Source organism: Gobio gobio (genome assembly GCF_949357685.1).
Source record: "Gobio gobio genome assembly, chromosome: 12".
Taxonomy (NCBI): Eukaryota; Metazoa; Chordata; class Actinopteri; order Cypriniformes; family Gobionidae; genus Gobio; species Gobio gobio.
The window spans coordinates 44,106,988-44,130,614 of record NC_137105.1 but is presented as its reverse complement, the minus strand read 5'-3'; the positions used below and the strand labels follow the sequence as shown (position 1 = coordinate 44,130,614).

The 23,627-nt window shown below is 36.5% G+C and overlaps 1 protein-coding gene across 4 annotated transcripts in view; it reads left to right on the top strand.

Annotated features, from left to right (window-relative positions):
• daam1b (dishevelled associated activator of morphogenesis 1b) overlaps positions 1-23,627 on the top strand; it is a 148,276-nt gene that overhangs the window by 109,245 nt on the left and 15,404 nt on the right. For 2 of the 4 annotated variants that reach the window (XM_079831400.1, XM_079831399.1), the window contains exons 10-19: positions 3,131-3,248; positions 3,632-3,770; positions 3,951-4,009; positions 5,941-6,128; positions 6,228-6,539; positions 7,433-7,540; positions 8,525-8,554; positions 10,561-10,658; positions 19,170-19,254; positions 20,643-20,749. In XM_079831400.1, coding sequence (XP_079687526.1) covers positions 3,131-3,248; positions 3,632-3,770; positions 3,951-4,009; positions 5,941-6,128; positions 6,228-6,539; positions 7,433-7,540; positions 8,525-8,554; positions 10,561-10,658; positions 19,170-19,254; positions 20,643-20,749 — 1,244 coding nt within the window. The remainder of the gene's footprint in view (positions 1-3,130; positions 3,249-3,631; positions 3,771-3,950; positions 4,010-5,940; positions 6,129-6,227; positions 6,540-7,432; positions 7,541-8,524; positions 8,555-10,560; positions 10,659-19,169; positions 19,255-20,642; positions 20,750-23,627) is intronic. The other 2 variants (XM_079831402.1, XM_079831401.1) reach the window with 1 other exon arrangement.

The following is a 23,627-nucleotide window of genomic DNA, read 5'->3' as shown; positions in this document are numbered from 1 at the left end:
AAGCTAAACAAAACCCAGAAGCAAAAACCCAGACGTTTTTATAAGCTGTTTACCCAAAAAACGAGCGTTTAAGGACAAAAAAGTGGATTCAGGCCATTGAGACAGAGCGCGACGGGTCATATTACACTGAGAACTACGGCGACTAGAGGGGAACGAAATCAGCCACTGTAAATATAATATATAAAACGGACATTTGGATATTTGACTTAACAGTGACAAAATATTTACTGCACACATAGACATATTGAGGCATACTGAGTGTCAGGATCCCAAAATTGACCCATTCTTCCTGCTGAAGCTTCACTTCGTATTGCCTGTATCCACTTTTATCTTCTTAAACGCTCGTTTTTTTGGGTCGACAGCTTATAAAAACTTATTTCTGTGTTTTTTAGCTTGTTTGCTGTACACCTTGTCACATATCAGCTTTTAGACATTGTTCTGTTTTTTGTTATAAGTCCGAAATGACAATGAGGCAGCCTCACGCAATGCAAAGTCAATGGAGAGCGTTGGATTGTTTCCCCCCCCCCCCGGTGTGGGCGTGGCCTAAATACGCTCTGTCTCTATACTATAACAGGTTAAATCACTTTCTTATAACAAAAGAACCAAACATTTAAATACAATAAAGCAATACACAAAAATGTATAAAGTACACAAATATTTAAAACAGATTAAAGTGCAAAATAATTATAAAGAACAATAGGTATGCTGAAATGTACATTTAACTAAGATTAATACATGCTTTAGAAGTATTTTTCATTGTTTGTTTGTTAATGAAGGAACTAATGTTAAATACTGGAGCCTTGTAAAGTGTGTGATTGAACAACAGTCAGAACATATTCAAACAATATCTAGGGCATGTAATTTAGTCCAGATTAAAATATAAAATGCAAGTTTGAAAATGAATAGCCTTAAGTCTTTAAGTATTATGTATTAGGTTATGTGATTACTGGGGAAACGGCTGCATTTCTGCTGTTCCGTCAGCGCCCTCTGCTGTCGAAGAATGAATGTGCACTTCAGCGCGTGCTCGGCTCATGCACGGTCTATTTACATCATTGCGCGTTCCTCTTGGTCTATTTTTACATCATTGCGCGTTCCTCTTTGACGTGTGTTTCATTTTAAACGGTTGATGGGTAAAGTATTCTTAAAATTCATTCTAAAAATCTGAATAATTCGTAATAAATAATTATTCACGGTATTTTGAAGTGCCCACGATAACAATATTGTGCATGTTCATTATTGCGGTATATCGTATTACCGTTTACCGGCACATGTCTAGTGATATTTTTCCCCATCTAGCGGTGAAAAGGTATATGACCATCCAGTGAATATTAGCTTCTGTTCCTCTCAATTCCGATTTCGTTTTAACTCCTATGGTGGCTGATTTAGTCCAAGATTAACATGACTTCCAGTTCGACCTCGTCCACATTCGACACGGTGCCATCGAGTGTTAAAACGCGAAAGGCGAAGCTTGAGTTTACGGGTATGTCCCTCTTTGGCTAATGTACTTTCAAGATGGAGGGGCAACATGGCGACCCGCATTGGAACCCCTCACCCGTATGTATTTTCAATGGCATATTATAAACTTACGAGAATACTTTATTACTTGAAAGACGTAAATATACATTAATGAGCACATATTTTTGAAAGAACTAAGTGTTTTTAGCTACGAATAAACTAAAAAAGTTACACAGTGTAGCTTTACATTTCTTTAAATAAGACACATACTTGATAATGTTGCAGCCTTCAAATGCGCCATCCGGAGGACGCAGCCTTCGAATTAGACGGAGCTTGTGAATGTCCTGTCTGTCACACACACCCGACTCACAGAAAGACTCACGCCAGTATCGTGCGCACAGACAGCGCCAGAATCGAGTTCTCTTTCGCGCTTGAACGAACAATAACACACACAATTATGTCAAAATGCCTGTTTTGTCGAGTATCCTCATAAGAGCAGTCTTAAATTCGATAAATCAAGTCTTAACGTAAAGAGTTGATGAGAAAATGAGACGTATGTGAGATCTGTGCAGCAGTGGCAGATCTTAAAGTGACAGCAGCCACTAATGCTGTCTGTCATTAATGTTAATCAAACAACAAAGGGAACAGAGAAAATCACTCACTGCTCTTTTGTAGCTTCAATATGGATTCATCTATTTCATTTTTCCCATATTTAATTTATAATTCATGCAGTGCAGACTGTTAACTTTATACAATTTCTGTATATTTTTTACCTGTTAGACAAATATGTAGGGCACAGATAAATATGACATTTATTAAGGGTTTATATGAGGATTAAGATCACTTAAATTAAAAGTTGTTGTATTTTTTAAGCCTAATAAATGTTAAATGTATAGCTTTCAATTACACTAATGTTGAATGGCTATAATTAATGTAAAAATTGGGTTTCATTGAGACATCAGTAGCTGTATTAGTATCAGTGATACTGGCCTTTATTCATAAAAACATGCCATTAAACAAGTATTTAATATACTGTCTTTGTTGTTTCTACCTTCGTTTGGAGATTAACTTAAAATTAATGTAAATTATTTTGGGCTGTCAAAAGATTAATCGCGATTAACCTCATCCAAAATAAAAGTTTGTGTTTACACAATATATGTGTGTGTACTGTGTATAATTATTATTTATATATAAAAACACACACAAGCATGTATATATTTAAGAAAAATTTATTATATTTATATATAAAATATTTATATTTATATATAATATCAATTATATAAATACAGTATATACATGCAAATATTTCTTAAATATATACATGAATGTGTTTGTATTTATATTTACATAATAATTATACAGAGTACACACAAATATATTATGTAAACACAAACTTTTATTTTGGATGTGATTCATCGCGATTAATCTTTTGACAGCCCTAAAATTATTACATTATAAAAATAACTTTATAAAAAAGCATACGTGATTAATCTAGTTATTTTTTTAATCGATTGACAGCACTAGTTTTATTATATATTCTGTATAATTATTATTTATCATTCTTTTTATTTGTCAATAATATAATTATCTATTATTTGGATTCAAAGATGTATATTTAAAATAAAATGTCCTGTGACTTAAGACTATTGTATGGAATTGATCTTGTTTTTTCCAGATGCATATAGACACGAAAAGTGCGACACAGGTTTTTGAGCTTGTACGGAAGAAGATGGCCCACACAGATGCATATCCGCACTTTATGTCTGTTCTTCATCATTGCCTGCTCATGCCTCGTGAGTGCTTACCTGTCCCTCCTAATATCATCTCTTTCCCCATTGTGACACAGCGACAGCATCTGTCGTTCATCTGTTGTTTTTTTACTCCGATAGTTTTCAAATAGGTCCCATAGCTTGCCCACTCTTTCCTGCTGGGAGTTAGTTTCGACATACTTGGTTTATAACTGAAACTATAAGCTATGCAGACTTTTTCCACCAAATATTAAAGGATATAATAAAGGATAATGTAATTATATTAATGCAAACTTTTTTTGGTAATTATACAGAACACACCGCAGAATGCCACAATTGACCAATAAGAATCAAGTATATATTTAACCATTGTTATAAATATTGTTCAAATGATTTGAAGTGTTGTTTGAATGTGCACTTTGTTTTAGATAAGAGAAGTGGGAACACAGTGCAGTATTGGCTGCTCCTGGACCGCATCGTCCAACAGATGGTCCTGCAGAATGACAAAGGTCACGACCCTGACGTCACGCCATTAGAAAACTTCAATGTAAAGAATGTGGTTCGAATGTGAGTTTGCTTTTTTTGTTTCTGACAACTTTTTCTTTGGCATTCATATGTTGCTGTGGTGTATTTATAGTAATCACGCTTTTTTTTAATGCCCTCATTAAGTCTTTGCCAAATAAACCAAGATTATCTGTACTGAAATAATGAGTTTTTCCTGAAATCACATCACTTACCCTCCTTCAGGCTTGTCAACGAAAATGAGGTGAAACAGTGGAAGGAGCAGGCGGAAAAAATGCGTAAAGGTCAGCATATGTCCCACACATTGATGTTTCTTTTACAGCAGGTTGTTTTTCCATCCAGATTTATTGCTCTGTAACTATTGGTGCATTCACATCATGTAGGAATTACCATTCTGAATTAAAGGGTTAATTCACCCAAAAATGAATGTAACGTCATTAATTACTCACCCTCATGCCGTTCCACACCTGTAAGACCTCCGTTCATCTTCGGAACACAAATTAAGATATTCTCGTGGCTTTATAATATTAATATCGAACCACTGTACGTACTCACATGAACTGATTTAAATATGTTTTTAGTACATTAATGGATCTTGCGAGAGGAAATGTCATTGCTGGCTATGCAGGCCTCACTGAGCCATCGGATTTCAACAAAAATTTCTTAATTTGTCTTACGGGTGTGGAAAGGCATGAGGGTGAGTAATAAATGACATTATTTTCATTTTTGGGTGAACTAACCCTTTAACAACAATGGAAAAGTCTTTGTTAAAATTATAAATTGCAACAAAATTATTCTTAGTTTGAATAACTAGGCCATCATGATATCATGCAGTTTGACAATTAAACTATTTATATATATAGACAGTCAAACCAAAATGTATTCACCTTCAACATTTAATGATAATAAAATATGCAAGAACTTAAGAGTTAAACTGTCAGGACAAAATCATCTTGATAATGTCAGATAATTTTGATTGAAAGGTATGTAATGGATTACAATCAACCAATTAGCTGTCAGCTGTTAAATTTAAGTACATAATTAGATATAATACCAATTTAGGTCAACCAATGACCTAGCAATACTTCATTTTGTTCAGTTTGTGGTGTAAAAGGTCACATTAGCAATTAAAGAAAAAACACTTCAGCAAAACATGGTCAGGTCAAAGTGTAAAATTTTGTATCAATTTTACTGGCATTCCACTATATGAGGAATTTTTGGGTATAATATGTCACGGTTTACTTTATTTTGCTATCCTCAGTTACATAAATGAACTATAGTTTCCTACACCCACTAGTAAAAATTATATCGGGTGTTTGAATCATTTTTGGTTTGACAATATTTTCAGCATTGAATAAAATGTTTATTTAATCGTTTATATTTTTTATTTCATGCAACCATTTTTAGCTATACTTTTTTTTTTAATTGTATAAAATGTTTGATCATTTATTTTGCAGATTATTTATATGAATTTTTTTTCTCGATTTCATCAATTAATGTAGGAATTATTTTGACCTAACAATAAAACGTCTTTGTGAAACATAAATTACAACTTACATTTTCATGTTCATTTTTATGACATCGTCATGACAACATGCAAAAAGAAGCATGTAGTGAATTAATGTAAAACTCTAACAACAACATGCACATGGGATCTATTTGGCATTGTAAGCGATGCGATATTAAAGGGATACTTCACCGCTGGAAAGATGAATGTGTATTTTAAATTGGGTCATTAATGTAGTAGAAATGTGAAATTATTTTAGAAGTTGGTGCCTTCTAGACTGAGAAAAGCCAGAAAATTTTGGTCCGTGCAGCCGTCTGTGTCTTACATTCTGTGAGTGAGATCCCACCCCTATGGGGGGGTTGAAAACATGTGGAACTAGCTCCTACTACTGGCTGTAATCTCTAGCCTCTGGCCAAAAAAGCCTCTGATGACGCAAAATGACTATATTTTTTTGGGGGGGCACTATAATTCGAATATATTACCGGGTTTCTACTGATACAAAGCTTAATGCTAATCGCTGAAGTAACCCTTTAAATAACACTAACTGAAAGGCTCAGAATTGATTCTCTGAGTTGTCATCTCATGATTATGGTAATTCTGACACAACCTGAATGCAGCCTAATTATAGATTAATTTGGCTTTGAATGCAGTGTCTTCATTGTGGGGACGTGACCTAAAATTTTGACCTTTGACCTCTTTGTCCTGCAGACCACCATGAGCTTCAACAGAAGATGGAGAAGAAGGAGCGAGAGTGCGACGCGAAAACCCAGGAGAAGGAGGAGATGATGCAGACGCTCAACAAAATGAAAGAGAAGTTAGAGAGAGAGGCGGGCGAACATAAACTAGTCAAGCAGCAGGTGGTGGAAATGACCGCCAGACTACATGACCTCAGCACGGTAGGCTGATGATGTCACAAATAAACACCTGTCAATTTATTTTTACAGAAACAAACTTTAATAAAGCCTTGTCACTTTTCGTCCCTCTTGTATATGTAGAGACAGATAGCCAGTGTTCCTGGAGGTCCTCCCATTCCTGGCCCTCCAGGTGGACCTCTGCTACCCCCTCCGCCTCCTCCGCCTCCACCTGGTGGCATGATGCCTCCTCCACCACCTCCTCCACCGGGCAGCGCTATGATGCCGCCACCTCCACCTCCGCCCCCTGGCGGCCCCCCGCCACCCCCTGGTGGCCCTCCTTTCGGTGGAGCTCCGCCTCCGCCAGGAGGTCCCATGGGACCATCCTTGAAGAAGAAAAACATTCCTCAGCCGTCCAATCCGCTCAAGTCCTTCAACTGGGCCAAGCTCTCTGAGGTGAGACTGGCATGGATTACTGAAGCGGACTGGGTCAGAGAAGAAAATCTGTTTCTTAAGCCTCTGCTTTTAATCAAGAAACACTTTTGGAAGTCCAGTGACGCAAATTAGTATCAAAACTGTCTTAAATTTTGCCAGGTTGTCAGCATTTGTCATCATTTTAGAGGACTAGATTTTAAATTTGTACTTTAATGAAAAAGTTTATTTCATTATGTATATTTTTATATACTTTTTAGTGTTTATTTATTCATTTAGATTTCATGAAATCAATTAATCTCATTATTCCGTTTTTATCTACATTTTAGCATTGAAATTGTTTTATTTATTGATTTAAATTTCATGAAATCAATTAATCTCATTAATCAGTTTTTATCTACATTTTAGCATTGAAATTGTTTTATTTATTGATTTAAATTTCCTGAAATCAATTAATCTCAATAATCAATTTTTATCTACACATTTTAACACTGAATAAAATGTTTGTTTGTTTTATTTATTTTAAATCTCAATCTATTTTTATCTACACATTTTAGCATTGAATGTGGATTTATTTATTTTGCAGATTTTATTTATTTATTTTAAATCTCATTAATCAATTTTTATCTATACATTTTAGCATGTGAAAAGTGTGTTTATTTATTTATTTTTAATTTTATGAATCTATTTTTTTCTATACATTTTAGCATTAAATGTTAATTTATTCATTTATTTTCCTGATTATTAATATGCATTTTTATTTTATTTTAATATTCATTTCATTTTAGATTTATTTTTGAACTTCTCAATGCATTATTTACATTAGATTCAGAGTTTAACAATGAACAAAATATACCATGTGACTTACAACATGTGACTTTAAACTGGATGGTAATTGAGTTAAATTTCTCCCACAGAACAAGCTTGAGGGGACAGTCTGGGCAGACGTTGACGACAGCAAAGTTTTTAAAATCCTAGACTTGGTGGACATTGAGAAGACCTTCTCTGCCTATCAGAGGCAACAGGTCACTAAACAATGCTTCTTTCTCTGGTTTTCACGTTTTTTTTCCCCAATCCAGGATGATCTCACAAAGCATTTACTGTTTCTCATGCATGGTATTCATACGTTTACCCATGGTAATCTTGCATCACAGAGCATGGGGTTTGAATTAGCAGACTGTAAACTGCATTGATATCACCAGCAGCTTTCCATAAAAAGCAGACATTGGCAAACCGTCCTCATTACGGCTGGTGAACCACACACTTAGTCGCATTATAAAGCGATTACATACATTTCGTATGGCTTTACAGTCAAATTAGAGGAGAAAAAAAAAAAAAAAAAGGTTGGGACCTCATTGGGTTTGTATAATCATAACCATAATTTGAAACAATGCATTAGGTACTGTAAGCTGGTTTTAAAATAACTTTTTGAAGGCATGCTTAATACAATATATATTCATTAAACCTCTCCAATTTCATCAAATTCTCACAATTTTGTATATTTGATTTGACTTTTGCGATTTATAATCCTTGCGTATCAAATTATATCAATTTTGTGTATCAAACTTGTGACAATTACAATGTAATATCACAGTTGTGACTTTATTTCTTGTAATTGCGACTTTATCAGAATATCTGCGTTGCATTTTTACTCTGCAGGCTTTAACATTATGAGAAAAATACCAAAATTCATTATAAGAGATGCATGTTTACTTGAACATGCAACTAAAGGTGGAATTGGAGAGGTACAATAGCTTGTGATGTTTAGCTTTAACCAGTCATTCATGATCAACTAGCATGCATCTTTCAGTGCACACACACATTTACACTGCATTTACAGACTCCCATAAGGCTCTGCTTTCATGCACCCTCACGCTCACCATTCACCACTCCAATAATGTCATCATGTGCATATCATGCCTGTTTGAGTTTGTCTTGGCTGAATTCACTAGACTACTCTGTCTCTCTAACATGTGCTGCATCTTCCTTGCTTCTTGCCTGCATTTTAGGACTTCTTTATGGTCAATAACAGCAAGCAGGTAAGTGGTTGAACAGATCTAATAGTGTTTGCATCATCTCTACCCACCTCACTCTTTCTGTTTCATTCATTTTGCATCCTATGGAAGCATGTTTCCGCCACGGAATAAAAAATAAACAAGGTAGCCTAATCGCAACTTTTTTAGAATTGCGAGTTAATATCTTGCAAATCGGACTATATAACTCGCAATTGCGAGAAATAAATTCATAAAATAAGTCAGAATTGCAAGTTTATATTATATCAATTTTTCCATTCACTTTCCATCGCGACTTCTTACCTCACTGTTTTTTCCTCACAATTGTGAGTTTATAACTCATAACTCAGACTTTATAACTCGTAACTGCAAGAACTTTCCATCGCAACTTTTTATCTCACCATTTTTTCTTCACAATTGTGAGTTTATAACGCACAACTTGGACTTTATAACTTGCAATTGCGAGAACTTTCCATCAAGACTCCTTATCTCACTTTTTTTCCCCTAACAATTGTGAGTTTATAACTTACGACTCGAACTTTATAACTTGCATCGCAATTGTGTTTATAATTTACAACTCAGACTTTATAACTCACAACTGCGAGAACTTTCCATCGCAACTTCTTACCTCTCCGTTTTTTCCTCACAACTCAGACTTTATAACTCACAATTGCGGGAACTTTCCATCGCGACTTCTTACCTCACCGTTTTATCCTCACAATTGTGAGTTTATAACTTACGACTCGAACTTTATAACTTGCATCGCAATTGTGTTTATAATTTACAACTCAGACTTTATAACTCACAATTGCGGGAAATTTCCATCGCAACTTCTTACCTCTCCGTTTTTTCCTCACAACTCAGACTTTATAACTCACAATTGCGAGAACTTTCCATCGCGACTTCTTACCTCACCGTTTTTTCCTCACAACTCAGACTTTATAACTCACAATTGCGAGAACTTTCCATCGCGACTTCTTACCTCACCGTTTTTTCCTCACAACTCTGACTTTATTACTCGCAACTGCGAGAACTTTCCATCTCGACTTCTTATCTGACAATTTTTTCCTCACAATTGTGAGTTTATAACTCACAACTCGGAATTAACCCCCTCGAGTCGGCGGTTGCGCCGGCGCGATCGGCTCTCTTTTTTTCTTATCAGTGCCAAAGAGACTCAAATAACTGTAGTTTTTTTCATCATTCAGGCAAGTGTTATACATCATTATAATCTGTTAAGTTTCAATTTTTTTGTGTACAGTCACAATAAAAACAAAATGTTTTGCTTTTTGCAAAATAAAGAAAACAAACATGATGCGCGATCTGCAGCCTCTCTGTCAAAGACATTCATTCAGATAGTCTTCAGAAAAGGAACTCTAGCTTAGTGGAAATACTTGTCCCACAAACATGAGACATGTCTAAAGAAACGCAGAAATGTTTTAAACAATGTAAACCAAATCGAAAACAAATATTCTGTGTTTAGGTAATCTGTTTGAAAAGCGATAGATCTCAGTCACCCACAAGCCACTTCATTATCTGGTAATGCGACCACGCCCACGGACCGCACGTTCTATTGAGATTCAAATACTGACGATCTAGAGTCGACACCCACACATATTATATTATATAAAAAATGTTCATTCCCTTTCCATCGCGACTTCTTACCTCTTATTTATGGTTATCTCAAATTTTTTTCTTCACAATTGTGAGTTTATAACTCACAACTCTGACTTTATCTCTCGCAATCGCGAAAACTTAACATTGCGACTTCATTGCGTTTAGATCTCTATAAGAAAAAGTTTCGATTTTTTTTTATTTTTTATTTCATGGCAGAAACAAGCTTCCATAGTATCTAGATAGTATATACATTTAGAAATTGTTTTTCTTTTGCTCCAGATCAATCTAATGTAGCATTTATATAAACTTTCCATTTGAAATTCAGATATCAGAAGAGTCTTAAGTGTTTTGATTCTTTTATTTGAATTCTGATCTTTAAAGTTGCTCTTGGGTGAAATGCATCTTCTTTATGACTGCAGAAAGAGACTGAGGATGATGCGCTGAGCTCCAAGAAAGTTAAAGAGCTCTCTGTCATCGATGGCCGCCGGGCTCAGAACTGCAACATCCTTCTCTCACGGTGAGTGATGTGTCTGACCCGGGTATGAGTTCACCACCGGCTGCCAAGTGTGTGCGCGTGTGTGTGTGGACCTCACTGACTTCCAAATGTAATGTCATATCCTGTGGGTTAAACCTTGGGGTTCCTATGTCCTGGTTTGGTACTGTAACTTCCACCTTGGTTATTGTACCATTTCCTATCAATGAAAGATATACCACCCTTTAGTTTCTTCATATATGTATGAGGTGGCTTCCTTGAATTATTTATAAATCAATGCAGCATGTGTCTCTGAAAATTTACAAGAACCATGCATCCTTAATTAAAGTTTTAAATCGTTAAAAGAAAAAAATTCACTCTTGACAACCTGGTTGTTATTGCCAGGAATGATACTTGACTTGCACACACAAGGAATCCCCAAGGATTCTGTGCTTGCAGAAGCTCCACAGATTGCAGTGGTTTGGAAGTCACATATTTGAAAACGTTGTACACATCACCGCCCTTTGGGTGCTCATTTATTAAATATTTTGGCTTTGATTATGCTTACAGCTACCAAAAAATTATTGACTGAAAATACCGTAGATTGATTTGAGTATTTTTCTCTGATTAATTTGGCCATTTCACATGCTAAAGAGAGCTATTAGCATTTCTCTTGAAATAGTTGTGCACAAAGGCATCAGATTTGTAGTATTTTCAGCATGTCTCATTACCTTGATTTCACCTTCAAAGAAAGTTTTGTCAATTCAAACCCCAGGAAATATTTCATTCACTTACAACAGGACGATAAAGTCACTCTAACCCAAAATCAGAGCTGGGTTATTACTTACAAATTGTAATCGGTTATTGATTACAAATTACATGACAAAAATTGTACTTTTTAACGTAATCCATTACATTAAATATTTATGGTAATATAATCTGACCCCTTTTAGATAACTTTAGTATTACTTTTGACCTAACTTGTTTATCACATTGATTTGATTAGAATAATCATGTGCCATATTTATATAAAATTACAAAGAGAAAGAAAATATATTCCATTCTTTGTTGATCATTAAAGATTACATATATCAGGGTTTCCCAGACCGGGGTTTGTGATGGAACTGCAGTTTAATAAAAAGCTATTCATTGGTAATTACATCATATTATACATCATATTATTATACACATTAAAATAAAAAAAAATAATAAAAATTTTTTTTTTATTTGTTTGCCTGCATGTCATGTGACCATTAGCTGACATCAGAGAACCATGAACTTTATTCTTTATTATTATTATTTTTTTTTATTGACAATTTTATTATTGACCTAAATTAAAATCTCAATGGGTACTTCAAGTAAATATATTAGGTCAAAGAAATTTCAGCTGACAAAAAAGTTGGGGAATCCCTGCATTTTATGTAAATATGAAATTTGATTGTGTTCAAAAGACAAAAGCCTTCCAAATACATTAATGCACGGTTAAATAACTCACTGAAACTGAGTGATAATTCAAATAATGAATGTGTTAATCATGAGTTAGATATGCAATGTTGAGAAAACGCTTTGTAAAATGCAAAAGATAAGAAATAAGTAACAGGGAGAATCAATGAATTATAAATAATGTACTGCCATTGTGAGAATAACATGTTATCAATAAAAAAAGTAACTGTAGTCTGAAATACGGGTATGTTAAAACATAATATAATCTAATTACAATTACTTAATTTTTGGAACCTGATTATGTATCTAGATTACATGTAATCAGTTCCAACCCAGCTCTGCCCAAAAAATATGACATACTGAAGGAGAACTTTTGGGTTGGTGAATATTATTATTCCGAGTTTTCTCCCATTTATAGCTTAATACATATGTGAAGTCTTTCATGCAGAGCTTAATACATTAATTATCCAGGGTTCCCACTGAGTTTCTCTTCTCAGTGGTGATGTTGTCTTTATACATAGTTCTTACCAGAGGATCAAATTCTTATTTTAGGTTAAAATATCTGTTTGTTACCTCAGGACTGCCCTTTCTGTATGAAACGAATCCCACAAAGCAAACTGTAACAGCTGCCAATCCAGACGGTCTCGGATATATGACGGCTCACTGACTGACTGTGGTTTGGCATGGGACCCAAACACCCAAAGGTTCTTGTAAAGCAAAACTACATGAAAAAAAAACAGACCACTTTCAAAAGTGCTAGATTCACATACTAAAAACAAAAACAAATCCCCACTGCAAATTTGTATTAATGACAGTTTGTGAATGACCGACATTGAGACGCTCTTTAGCGCACATTAACAGCTGACTTCAGCACCATCTGTAGATCACGGCCTGTGGTTGTATTACACTCTCATCCTCCCTAAATGGTCTCTTAGGATTCTCCACAAGCAGAGATCGGGGTGTAATCCATTGTACAGCCACCGAACGGACCACCCAAGCTGAGATTCACAGGGATTTAAATAGTTTCGCTTCTTAGTGGAAGTCTGTAGAGTCATTTGTGTTGGTTTAGGAATGGTAAATGTGGTGCTGGACGACAAGGCGGCGGAGGGCGAGATGGTGGTCTGGCTAGAGGGAGAGGAGACTGAGGAGTAACATATGTTCAATAATCGCTAATTAGAGCTTAGTTCATATTAATCTTCTCAGTGTCGACAGTTTTCAGTCAGAGGAGGAATTTGAACTTACTAAGCCAGTTGCACAGGAACAGACAAGAAGGGACTATACACTGCAGAAAAATGGAGAAAAAAACAGATAAGAGATTAAAAAAATAATCTTTTTAGTCTGCAAGGATGAATTAAATTGATCAAAAGTGACAGTATTTATAATGTTACAAAATTCTATTTCAAATAAATGCTGTTTGAACTTTATATTCATCAAAAAAGTGACACAAAAACATTAACCCCCTGGTTTCACAGATAAGGTTTAAGTTAGCTCCAGACTAAAATGCATGTTTGAGCTGTTTTAACTGAACGCAACTTGCACCGAGATATCTTAAAATATGTCAGTGCCATTGTTTTGTTTGTCTTTTTCTAAGGCACATTTATAAAAGCTAGTTGAACTAAGGCCTAATCTAAGCCTGTCTGTGAAACCAGGCCTAAGCAGCACAAGTCAACTGTTTTCAAAATTGGTAATAATCATAAATGTGCCTTGAGCAGTAGATCAGATTATATTAGAATGATTTCTGAAGGATTATGCGACACTGAAGACTGACATAATGATGCTGAAAATGCAGATTTGTCATCAGGAATATATTACATTTTAAAATATAATAAAATGAAAAACAGTTATTTTAAGTTGTAATAATATTTGACAATATTACTGTTTTTACTGTATTATTGATCAAATACACGCGTGGCGCCAGGCGTTCTGCTGAAAACGCCTCACTGTGAGCGCTTGACAGCGTTTTGGCAGTGTTTTTTTTTTCCAGTTGAGACTTTTTGCTTGTTATGATACGGAATATCCGTGGAAGTGTTACTAGTCTCATTTCACAGATAGTTTGTTTCTATATAAAAAATGCTGATACAATGTAAAGTATTTGCTCTGGCTCTTGTTTTAAAGGTGAACTATGTAAGATTTTTGCAGAAAAATATCCAAAAACCACTATGCCAGTGTTATATATATTTTGTTCAGTTGAGTACTTAGAATATCCCAAATGTTTCCAACTATTTGTAAATTGTGAGAAATTGCTATTTTAACCAAGGAACCGGGACGTGTGAGCTATGCGTTTGAGGGAGTCGCCTGTCGATTGCGTCATATCTGCATTACCCTCGGTTTCTGGTTTTATTTAGCAGAAACGCTGTACTCTCACTACAGTGTGAACAAGTGTCATAGCAGCCGCCGAGCGAACGTCATAACTTCCTTTTCAACACACTCAGCTGTATCTAATACGATAAACAGAGTTGCGTTCCCTCATACTCATGACTGGAAAAGAGGAAGTGGCGCCGGCGACCGTGTCATAATAAAAGTCCCGCCGGCGACTATGCCATAATAACAGTCCCGCTCTTCAATCGCTCCTGCGGCCTTGCTCAGCTCCACAACACTCGGTCCTGCTCTGCTTCAGACTACAGTAATGTTAATAATCGCATCCATGAACATGATTTCTGCTCGAGTCCTATCCTGACTCTTTCCCACCGGCTGTGAGGTGAAGACCACATGTCCCAAGATTCTGCGCTCAAACGTGGCGTCATCAAACTACGCCTTTGTTTTGAACAGGCGACCTCTAGTGGACGGAAAAGTTACATAGTGTAGCTTTAAATGATTTTGTTCCGTTTTTATGTTTGTTGTTTTCATCTGTTGCCGTTGTGGCAGTTGGTCTGTGTTGTATTTGCCCCGCCCCTCCTCCACTCTGATTGGACGACTGGGTGAAAAGTGACAGTGATGAGCGCTGCGTTTTACTCAAATTTGAACATTCTTCAACTCTTCGCGACCAGTAAAAAACGCTGAGCGTGCTTGAGCGTGAAATACTCACTCAGCGCCTTGCTACGCTCATGGCGTTCTAAATACGCGGGCGCTCCCATTGAAAACAATTGGATACGCCAGCCAGCTGCGTGACAATATTATTTTGTGGACACACGGCCTAAGAAACAATTCAAAAGAGACCAATTGAAAACTCAAGTAGTCATTTTTTGGTGTGTAAATAACATTTTCCTTCATTAAAGGACACTTCTTGACAATCTGATGGATGCTATTGAAAAATGTATTTTAAATCGACGATAACTTTTGTCACAATCAGTGAATTAATTTGTTTGATTGCAGGTGGTATTAGAGCATTTCATTGGACGATAGTCTACAGTATGTTGTGCAAGATGAGTCATAAATATTTGTGTCTTTTTTCCTGGATGAGGAAAATGACTATATACTGTACAGTGCTGCTTTAAAAGTTTGTTAACCCTTTGCAGAATCTGTGCAATTTGAAGATCAAGGTAAACTGTACTTAGTTTGTCTTCCGGGAAACATGTAAGTATCTTCTTATGCTTCCAAAGGGCAGTACTAAATGAAAAAACTTGATATTTAATAGGGATGCACCGAATCCAGATTTTTGGGGTTTGGTCGAATACCGAATCCACTGGTTAAGATTCTGCCGAATCCGAAACCAATACCGAATCCTACTCCCATCCTCAGTCCATTATCACAGTAAACACATTAATGAAGTAAACAACATCCACAGCAGTGTATTTTTCATTTTATTTGATTTTAACTGTAAAAAAAAAAGAATAGGCAACATTATGGGGCGGCAGTGGCTCAGTGGTTCATGTAGGTTGTCTACAAACCGGAAGGTTGGTGGTTCGATCCCCGGTTCCACCTGACCAAGTGTCGAGGTGTCCATGAGCAAGACACCTAACCCCAGCTGCTCCCGATGAGCTGGATGGCGCCTTGCATGGCTGCAGGGCCGGCCCGTGGCATAGGCGGAATAGGCAAATGCTAGGGGCGCCACTCATCCATAGGGGCGCCAAAATGTATTACTGATACTATTTTATTAATATTAATTTGAAATATTACCAAATAAAGCGCAAAAAAAACGTAACTAAGTCCCCGCATCTTTCCGGTCCGCCTCATCAATCTCCCCCCGCCGATCTACTTGAAGTGCGTCAGAAATACAACGCGCGATCAGTTTATCGTTAGGGGAATTTGTTGTGTTGCGTCGCCTCTCGCCGCATCTAACGCAGACAGAATTGCTTTCATTTTTTAGGGTGCTTGGCCGTTCGCGCCTGGTGTTGCCTGATTATTTATGACGGATGGCAGAATTGAAGTGTCTAAAAAAAAAGACAGAAGCCCTCTGATGCAGGGAAGATAAGGGATACACTGCTCTTCTTACGTAGTATTTGTGTCTTGTTTCTAGTCTAAATATCTAAAATTCCTAAATCAAGGTTGAAGGTGCGTTTACTAGATAAGTTAAATGACAGAAGATAGTTTTCTTGTTTTCTTGAAAAATAAAATCAAAATGAAGTGAGTTTTTGCTTAAAACAAGCAAAATTATCTGCCAATGGAGTGGAAAAATAATATTGTTTCTGATTGAAATCTTGTTTCTGTCCCAAACAGAAATAAGATTATTTTTCTCACCCCATTGGCAGATAATTTTGCTTGTTTTAAGCAAAAACTCAAGACATTTTTCTTGTTTACTTGAAAATCAAATCAAAATGAAGTATGTCATTTTACTCATCTAGTAAATGCACCTTGATTTAAGAATTTTTAGATATTTGGACTGGAAACAAGAAAAAGATTATAAATAAGAAGAGCATTTTTTGCTGTGTAAAGACAGAAGTAAAGGGATGTAGGCAAATTAGTTGAACAGTTAATGAACAGTTTATTTAATTGCATAGTAGTAAAATACTAATGTTTGCTAATTAATTCCAGTTATTTTTACCTTAAACTTTATGCAAGCAGCTGTTCTGGGTTCTCCAGAGGCCACAGCCAGTGTGATTTTGTAAAAAATAAATAATATAAAAATATTAAACGCATGTAATATCACTTTTTTAATAGCCTAATGTTTTTACTCTGCAGTTGTGCAGTTTTAAGGGGGTGTAGCAATTTTAAAATGTATTTGCCGAAATTAGTAATGATATTTATATACAGGTTTATTTAAAATGGCAACATTTTATGTAAAATTCACATTAAATATCAAAATTTCTCAGTTGAATTCCTGGTGAAAGCATGAATGCTCATAGTTTAGTGGAAGATTGCTGCCATACTGGAAAACAAACACTTTTGCTAGTTCTCAATGAATAGTTTGTGCATGAATGTTAGATGCAATTACTCTTGCTATTTGTGTTTAGGCTGTAATGTGGCATAGGTGTAATATTTGTACAGTTTTACTATCATCAGCCTTTAACAAATAAAAAAACAATAATAATATCATGAACATAATGATGGGGTAGAATGGACTGGACATCATATAAAACAACAACAACAATAAAAATAAAACATCAATGCATTACAAAAATAAAACAGTATGAGTGTTTCCACAACTTAGACTGATAATGTGTAGTGCTAAACCTTGATACAAGGGGCACCAAGTAAAATCTTGCCTAGGGCAGCAAATTGGTCAGGGCCGGCCCTGCATGGCTGACACCGCCAAGTACGTCCAAACAACACTTTTTCTGCTCACAAGTTCCATTTTCACTTTCTCACAGCCGACTGCATTCGAACGGTCCAGCTACGCAAACACCTTATCGTACTCTCATCAGCGGCGTCATTACGTCGACCAGCTTGCGCATAGTGCAATCCTAGAAACCGAACCCCGTCAAAAAGCCGAATCCTGGATTCGGTGCATCCTTAATATTTAAACAAAATAAGAAACGCATCCTGTTCAAAAGTTTTCACCCCCGGCTTTTAATGCAAACTTTCAAGCAGCACTGTATCTGCTAAAAGTGAATTTTGTCAACGTCAACACCAGCATACAGATGTCCTCAAAGCCAACACACATGGACTAAAGGTTAAAAAGCTTTGATTTTGGTTTCATTGGGTCTTTAAAGGTTTGAGTAATGGCATCTCACAATCATGATAAAGTGTCTGTGACCACATGAAATGGAAAGTCCTCTGCAAGATTTTTCCACAACTTATTATTTGCCGATTAAATAATAAATGAGGGAGTCCTGTGGTTACGCTAATGACCTCTTAATAATGCCGTTGGATTGCCTCTGACGGAACTGAGGCTGCCATGATTTCATTCTTTTCCTTCTCGAGTTCAACTTCACGGACTCCTGTAAGCATGTGAACTTTGTTAGAAAGAACTCAGTTACACACAATGCTGGGAATTGGAAACGCTGCTTGGCACAAACACCTAGACTCGAACATGGAAAGTGCTCTGGCCGTGTTTCACGTCAGCGCTGTGGTTTGCAGTCTCTCTGGATCCTGGCAGGGGAACGAAGGCTGCTCTCCAGCGCTGATCTCAGACCCGTCAAACACCTGTTCTTCTTGGCCTAAAGTCCGAACATAGCTATCCCTGGATCAGATGCATCTCTCTATCATTCATTTGATATCTAGGATCCCCAGGGATGCTTTGACCGTCTCTAAAAAGATCTGCCAATTATAGGAGGAAGACATTTGTCTTCCTTAGATTTTCAACTTGTCTTAACAGCACACTTGTCAAATATAGTTCAAACAAATTGGTGGAAAGAGCAGGAACTCGTATACAACAAACCGACCACAAATGTAATGTTACTGTCGAGACGTAACCAGTGATGATCACAGATTATTTAAAGCAGGCAAATGCTGGGTAAACTTCTATGAGTCATGCTATAATATCACTTCTTCACTCCAGTAATGATATAAAGTGTTAGCCAGGAAATTCTTGGTAACTGGAACAAACACTTGGGTTCAACATTGTGCCGCAAGATTAATAGCTCTTCCAAATAACATACACTAATTTATTTATACTGTGTGCCAAAGGAAAATTGATGCAAGCGGAGGAAATTCCCAGCAATTTCCTTTTCTCGATGTGATTTAATTTGAGTTCACGGAGTTCTGTGCTGATGTGGATCTATCACTCAAATTTCATTTTTGTGAATTTATTTGTCCCAGTCTGCTTGATCTGTATATCCTGTGCTTGCGTTTCAGATTGAAACTTTCCAATGAGGAAATAAAGAGAGCCATTCTGACCATGGACGAACAGGAAGACCTGCCCAAAGACATGCTGGAGCAGGTGAGAGTCCAGGCATGAACAGACTGCAATGTGAGAGACAAAAGGAAAAGCATAGTGAGACTGAGTTTAAAAGAAGAAATAACGTCACATTATGAGTAAATTCACAGTTATGGGAAAACGGTCGCACTTGCGAGATCAAGTCAACTGTGAGATCCGATTGAAGCGAAGTCACAATTATGGGAAATAAACACAATTACGTCACAATTAGTTATAAGTTATAAAGTCGCATTTTTGAGATATAATGTCACAATTATGGAAAAAAGTAGCGTTTGTAAGAAATAATCGCAATTGTGAGAAATTTGGAATTGTGAGATATAAAGTCGCAATTGAGATTTAAAAAGAAAAATCGCAATATTGAGACAAATTTTGAGTTTTTAGATATAAAGTTGCACTTGAGAAATAGTCGCAATTTTTAAAAAGTCACAATTACAAGATATAAAGTCGCATTTTTGAGATATAATGTCAAAATTATGGAAAAAGTAGCATTTGTACGAAATAGTCGCAATTGTGAGATATAAAGTTGCACTTGTGAGCTATAATATCACAATTGTGAAAAAAGTAAAGTCACAATTATGGAAACAGTTGCAATTGTAAGATAAATGTGGAATTGTGAGATATAAAGTCGCAATAATGAGATTTAAAAAGATAATTGTGAGATATGCAATTGCAATTATGGTGAGATGATTTGTGAGATGTAGTCAAATTAATTTGAGGTGTAAAATATTATATCTTGCGATATTCACAATATTGAGAAATAGTCGCAATTATGGAAAAAAGTCGCAATTGTGAGATATAAAGATGCAATTATGAGATTTAAAATGACAATTGTGACATGAAAGTGCAATTATGGAAAACAAATGCCTTTGTGAAATGTAGTCACAATTATGGAAACAGTTTTGAGATGTAAATTTGGCATTGTGAGATATAAAGTTGCCTTCTGAGAAATAGTCGCAATTTTTGAAAAGTCACAATTACAAGATATAAAGTTGCATTTTTTTAGATATGTCACAATTATGGAAAAAGTAGCATTTGTAAGAAATAGTCGCAATTGTGAGATATAAAGTTGCAGTTGTGAAATATAAAGTTGCTCTTGTGAGAAATAAAGTCGCAATTATGGAAGAAAGTTGCAGTTGTGAGATATAAAGTCCTACATGTAATTGTGAGAGATAAAATTGCAAATATGAAAAATAACTATCTTTGAAAGTAACAATTACAGAAAACAGTCATACTGTGAGATTTTAATACTCATACTATAGTAGTCATACTTTTTCATATTTTTCATAATAGTTGCGGCCTTTCAAAATACAGTAATGTCACATGAGACTGGTTGAGGATTATTGTCTATTCTTAGTTCTGTTGTAATTGATGGTGTTTCTTCACTGCTCCAGATGCTGAAGTTTGTCCCAGAGAAGAGTGATGTGGACCTATTAGAGGAGCACAAACATGAGTTGGACCGCATGGCAAAAGCAGATCGTTTCCTCTATGAAATGAGCAGGTAGGACAGTTAATCAAACATGGGGTTTTCAAATATACTGAACAAATATAACTGTCATCGTGACAGTTTAATGAGGCCGTTCATATATTGGTCTAATTTGAATGCGAATAGTAAGACTATTGGATTATAATAATAGATTACCCAACTGCTAGTTGGTCAGACTAGTTCTTAAGACACAGTCTCCCATAAATTACTCACCCTCAAGCCATCCTAGGTGTATATGACATTCTTCTCTCAGCCAAACAAAATCAAAATTATATGAAATAAATAAAAGCCTGGCTCTTCCAAGCTTTATAATGGGAGTGAATGGTACCCAAGGTTTTGAAGCCCAAAAAAGTGCATCCAGGGGGTTAATAAGGGCCTTCTGAAGCATCTGTCACTCTTCTGCCAGAACTAGACTTGTGTACGGCCGTTACCGGAAGCCAGTGATTATGGTTTATAAACATAGAAATATGGATATTTTTCTTACAAAAACACATGGCTTCACTTCAGAAGGCCTTTATTAACCCCCTGAAATCGTACGGAGCACTTTTATGATGGATGGATGCACTTTTTGGGCTTCAAAATCTAGGGTCCCATTATAAAGCTTGGAAGAGCTAGGATATTTTTTTATACAACACTTATTATTTTTGACTGAAAGAAGAAAGTCATGAGGGTGAGGAAATTATAGGATAATTTTTTTTGATAAACTAACCCTTTAACATTGTGGCTATTTGTATGCAACGGGCCACTGTTGGTCTATGTAAACATGCACTAGTTGGACACTACTTTGACAATTACGATGTGCCTTGAGAAAAAATAAGTTTAAAAATGTGTGGATAGCTCCTAATTTAATTAACTTGTTTCCATGTTCTCCCACAATTCTACTTTTATTACAAGGAGCTTGAATTAAACGTGATGGCTCAACTAAGGGCCTGTTCACACCTGGTCGCATTATGCATTTTCTCCATCTGATCATGAAAGGACAAGGTGTAAATGCCCTCCTAAACACATTCGAGACGGATTTATATACGCTTACTCAAACCATTTCAGGAGGTGGTTTGAGACACATTCCAGACGAAACTGGACGAGTGTAAATGCATCTGTTTTGTTGAAGCATCTGGTTGTTGTAAATTGTACTCCTCACAAAATGGTAAAAAAAACATGTGAGAGCGTGTTATAAGCTACCGGCTTCCTGTAGTCACATGACAGCGCTTCTGTAACAGAGATACGAGTTGCATTTCTCTTCAGCAAGCCAACGCGCAAACTGCCACAAATGAAGCTGAAAGTTTGGCAACGCATCCTAAAGCTCAACACACAATCTTTTTCAGTAAAAGTAGTGAGACTAAATGATCTTACCAGTGCTGATGGCGCTTTCTCTCCTATTAGGAGCTGATGTATCATACGCTGGAACACCAGTCTCTCGTGAACGCATACACGACAGTTCGCGGAAGTTAGAGATTACAGTTTGTAAAGTTTTAAATATGGATATTTTTCGAACACAAACACATCACTTCGCTTCAGAAGGCCTTTATTCACCCCCCGGAGCCGTGTGGAGCACTTTTATGATGGATGGGTGCACTTTTATGCACTTCAAAACAGAAACAGCCATTCACTGCCATTATAATGCTGCGTTCACACCAAACGCGAATAGAACGTCAAATTTGCGTCTACCGCGTCTAGTTGGACACTTGAATATTTTGAATCCATTCGCGCGTCCACAGCGAATTGGACGCTTGTGTAAATCGAGCGTTTGAAGCGAAATAGATGAGCGTTCAAGGCGCTCCAGGAGAAATGTCATAAAACACCACTCTGCCTCTTTTCATTTTCATTAAAAATATATATTAAACATTAATAGCCACACAAATGTGGTCCAGGCAACTCCTACATTATCTTCACTGCATGTATATTTAAATATCCTTAAAAAATAAAGTTATGAAACTTCTCTTTGCCCTCAGTCAAAACGATTTGGTAGACAACAAATTATAGATTCTTGACACCAAAGATCGCCCGTTAGATCCACACAAGAAGAACCACTACAGGACATCAGAGCCAGCGGCAAACGTCAGAAGGACTAGCCGAGGAAAGGCTGCTCTCTTATAAAGACGCTCTCTTTATAAATAAACCACAGATTTGAGCTTTAAACAACTACATGCTCACCTGAAAAAGTCTTAAAACTACATTTTGTGACACAATAGTAGTATTTCTAAATTATGCAGGGTTTCTCATCACGTCACTTTACCACGTGACAGCAGCAAGCAGGCTCCTGATTGGTTAATCAGGACTGGACGCGCGAATGAGGCGGAAACGCGACCATCGCGCCATGTGAAACTCGTCTATCGCTCCGCAGGACCTCCAGACACGCGTCAACGCGCCTTTCCATTGACTTAACATTGAAATCACTCGCTCATGACGATCTATTCGTGTTTGGTGTGAACGCAGCGAAAAGCTTGGAAGAGCCAGGACATTTTTTAAAAGAAGAATCTGAAAGAAGAATGTCATATACACCTAGGATGTCTTGAGTGTGGGTAATCATGGGCTAATTTTCATTTTTGGGTGAACTATCCCTTTAATGTTGCTGCACAAGACCCAAAAAGCCCTTTGGCTTGGATTCTTTCATGATGTTGGCCTAGTATGTTGTTGTTGTGTGTGAGGAATATCTGATCCATGAAGGCCACCCACCACTGTACAGTGACTTATTCAGATCTGTTTTTTCCACACACACACACGCATAGTGTCAGGAGCAAATGCGATTTCCTGCAGGAAGGAAGGAAAAGGGTTATGAATCCTGGGTGACACATTGATCTGGTCAGGCTGAGGAATCCTATTCAGCATCAATATTTGCTGTAACTAAATAAGTACTATCTCATCATTGCTATGCAGCTGCCTTACACTTTCT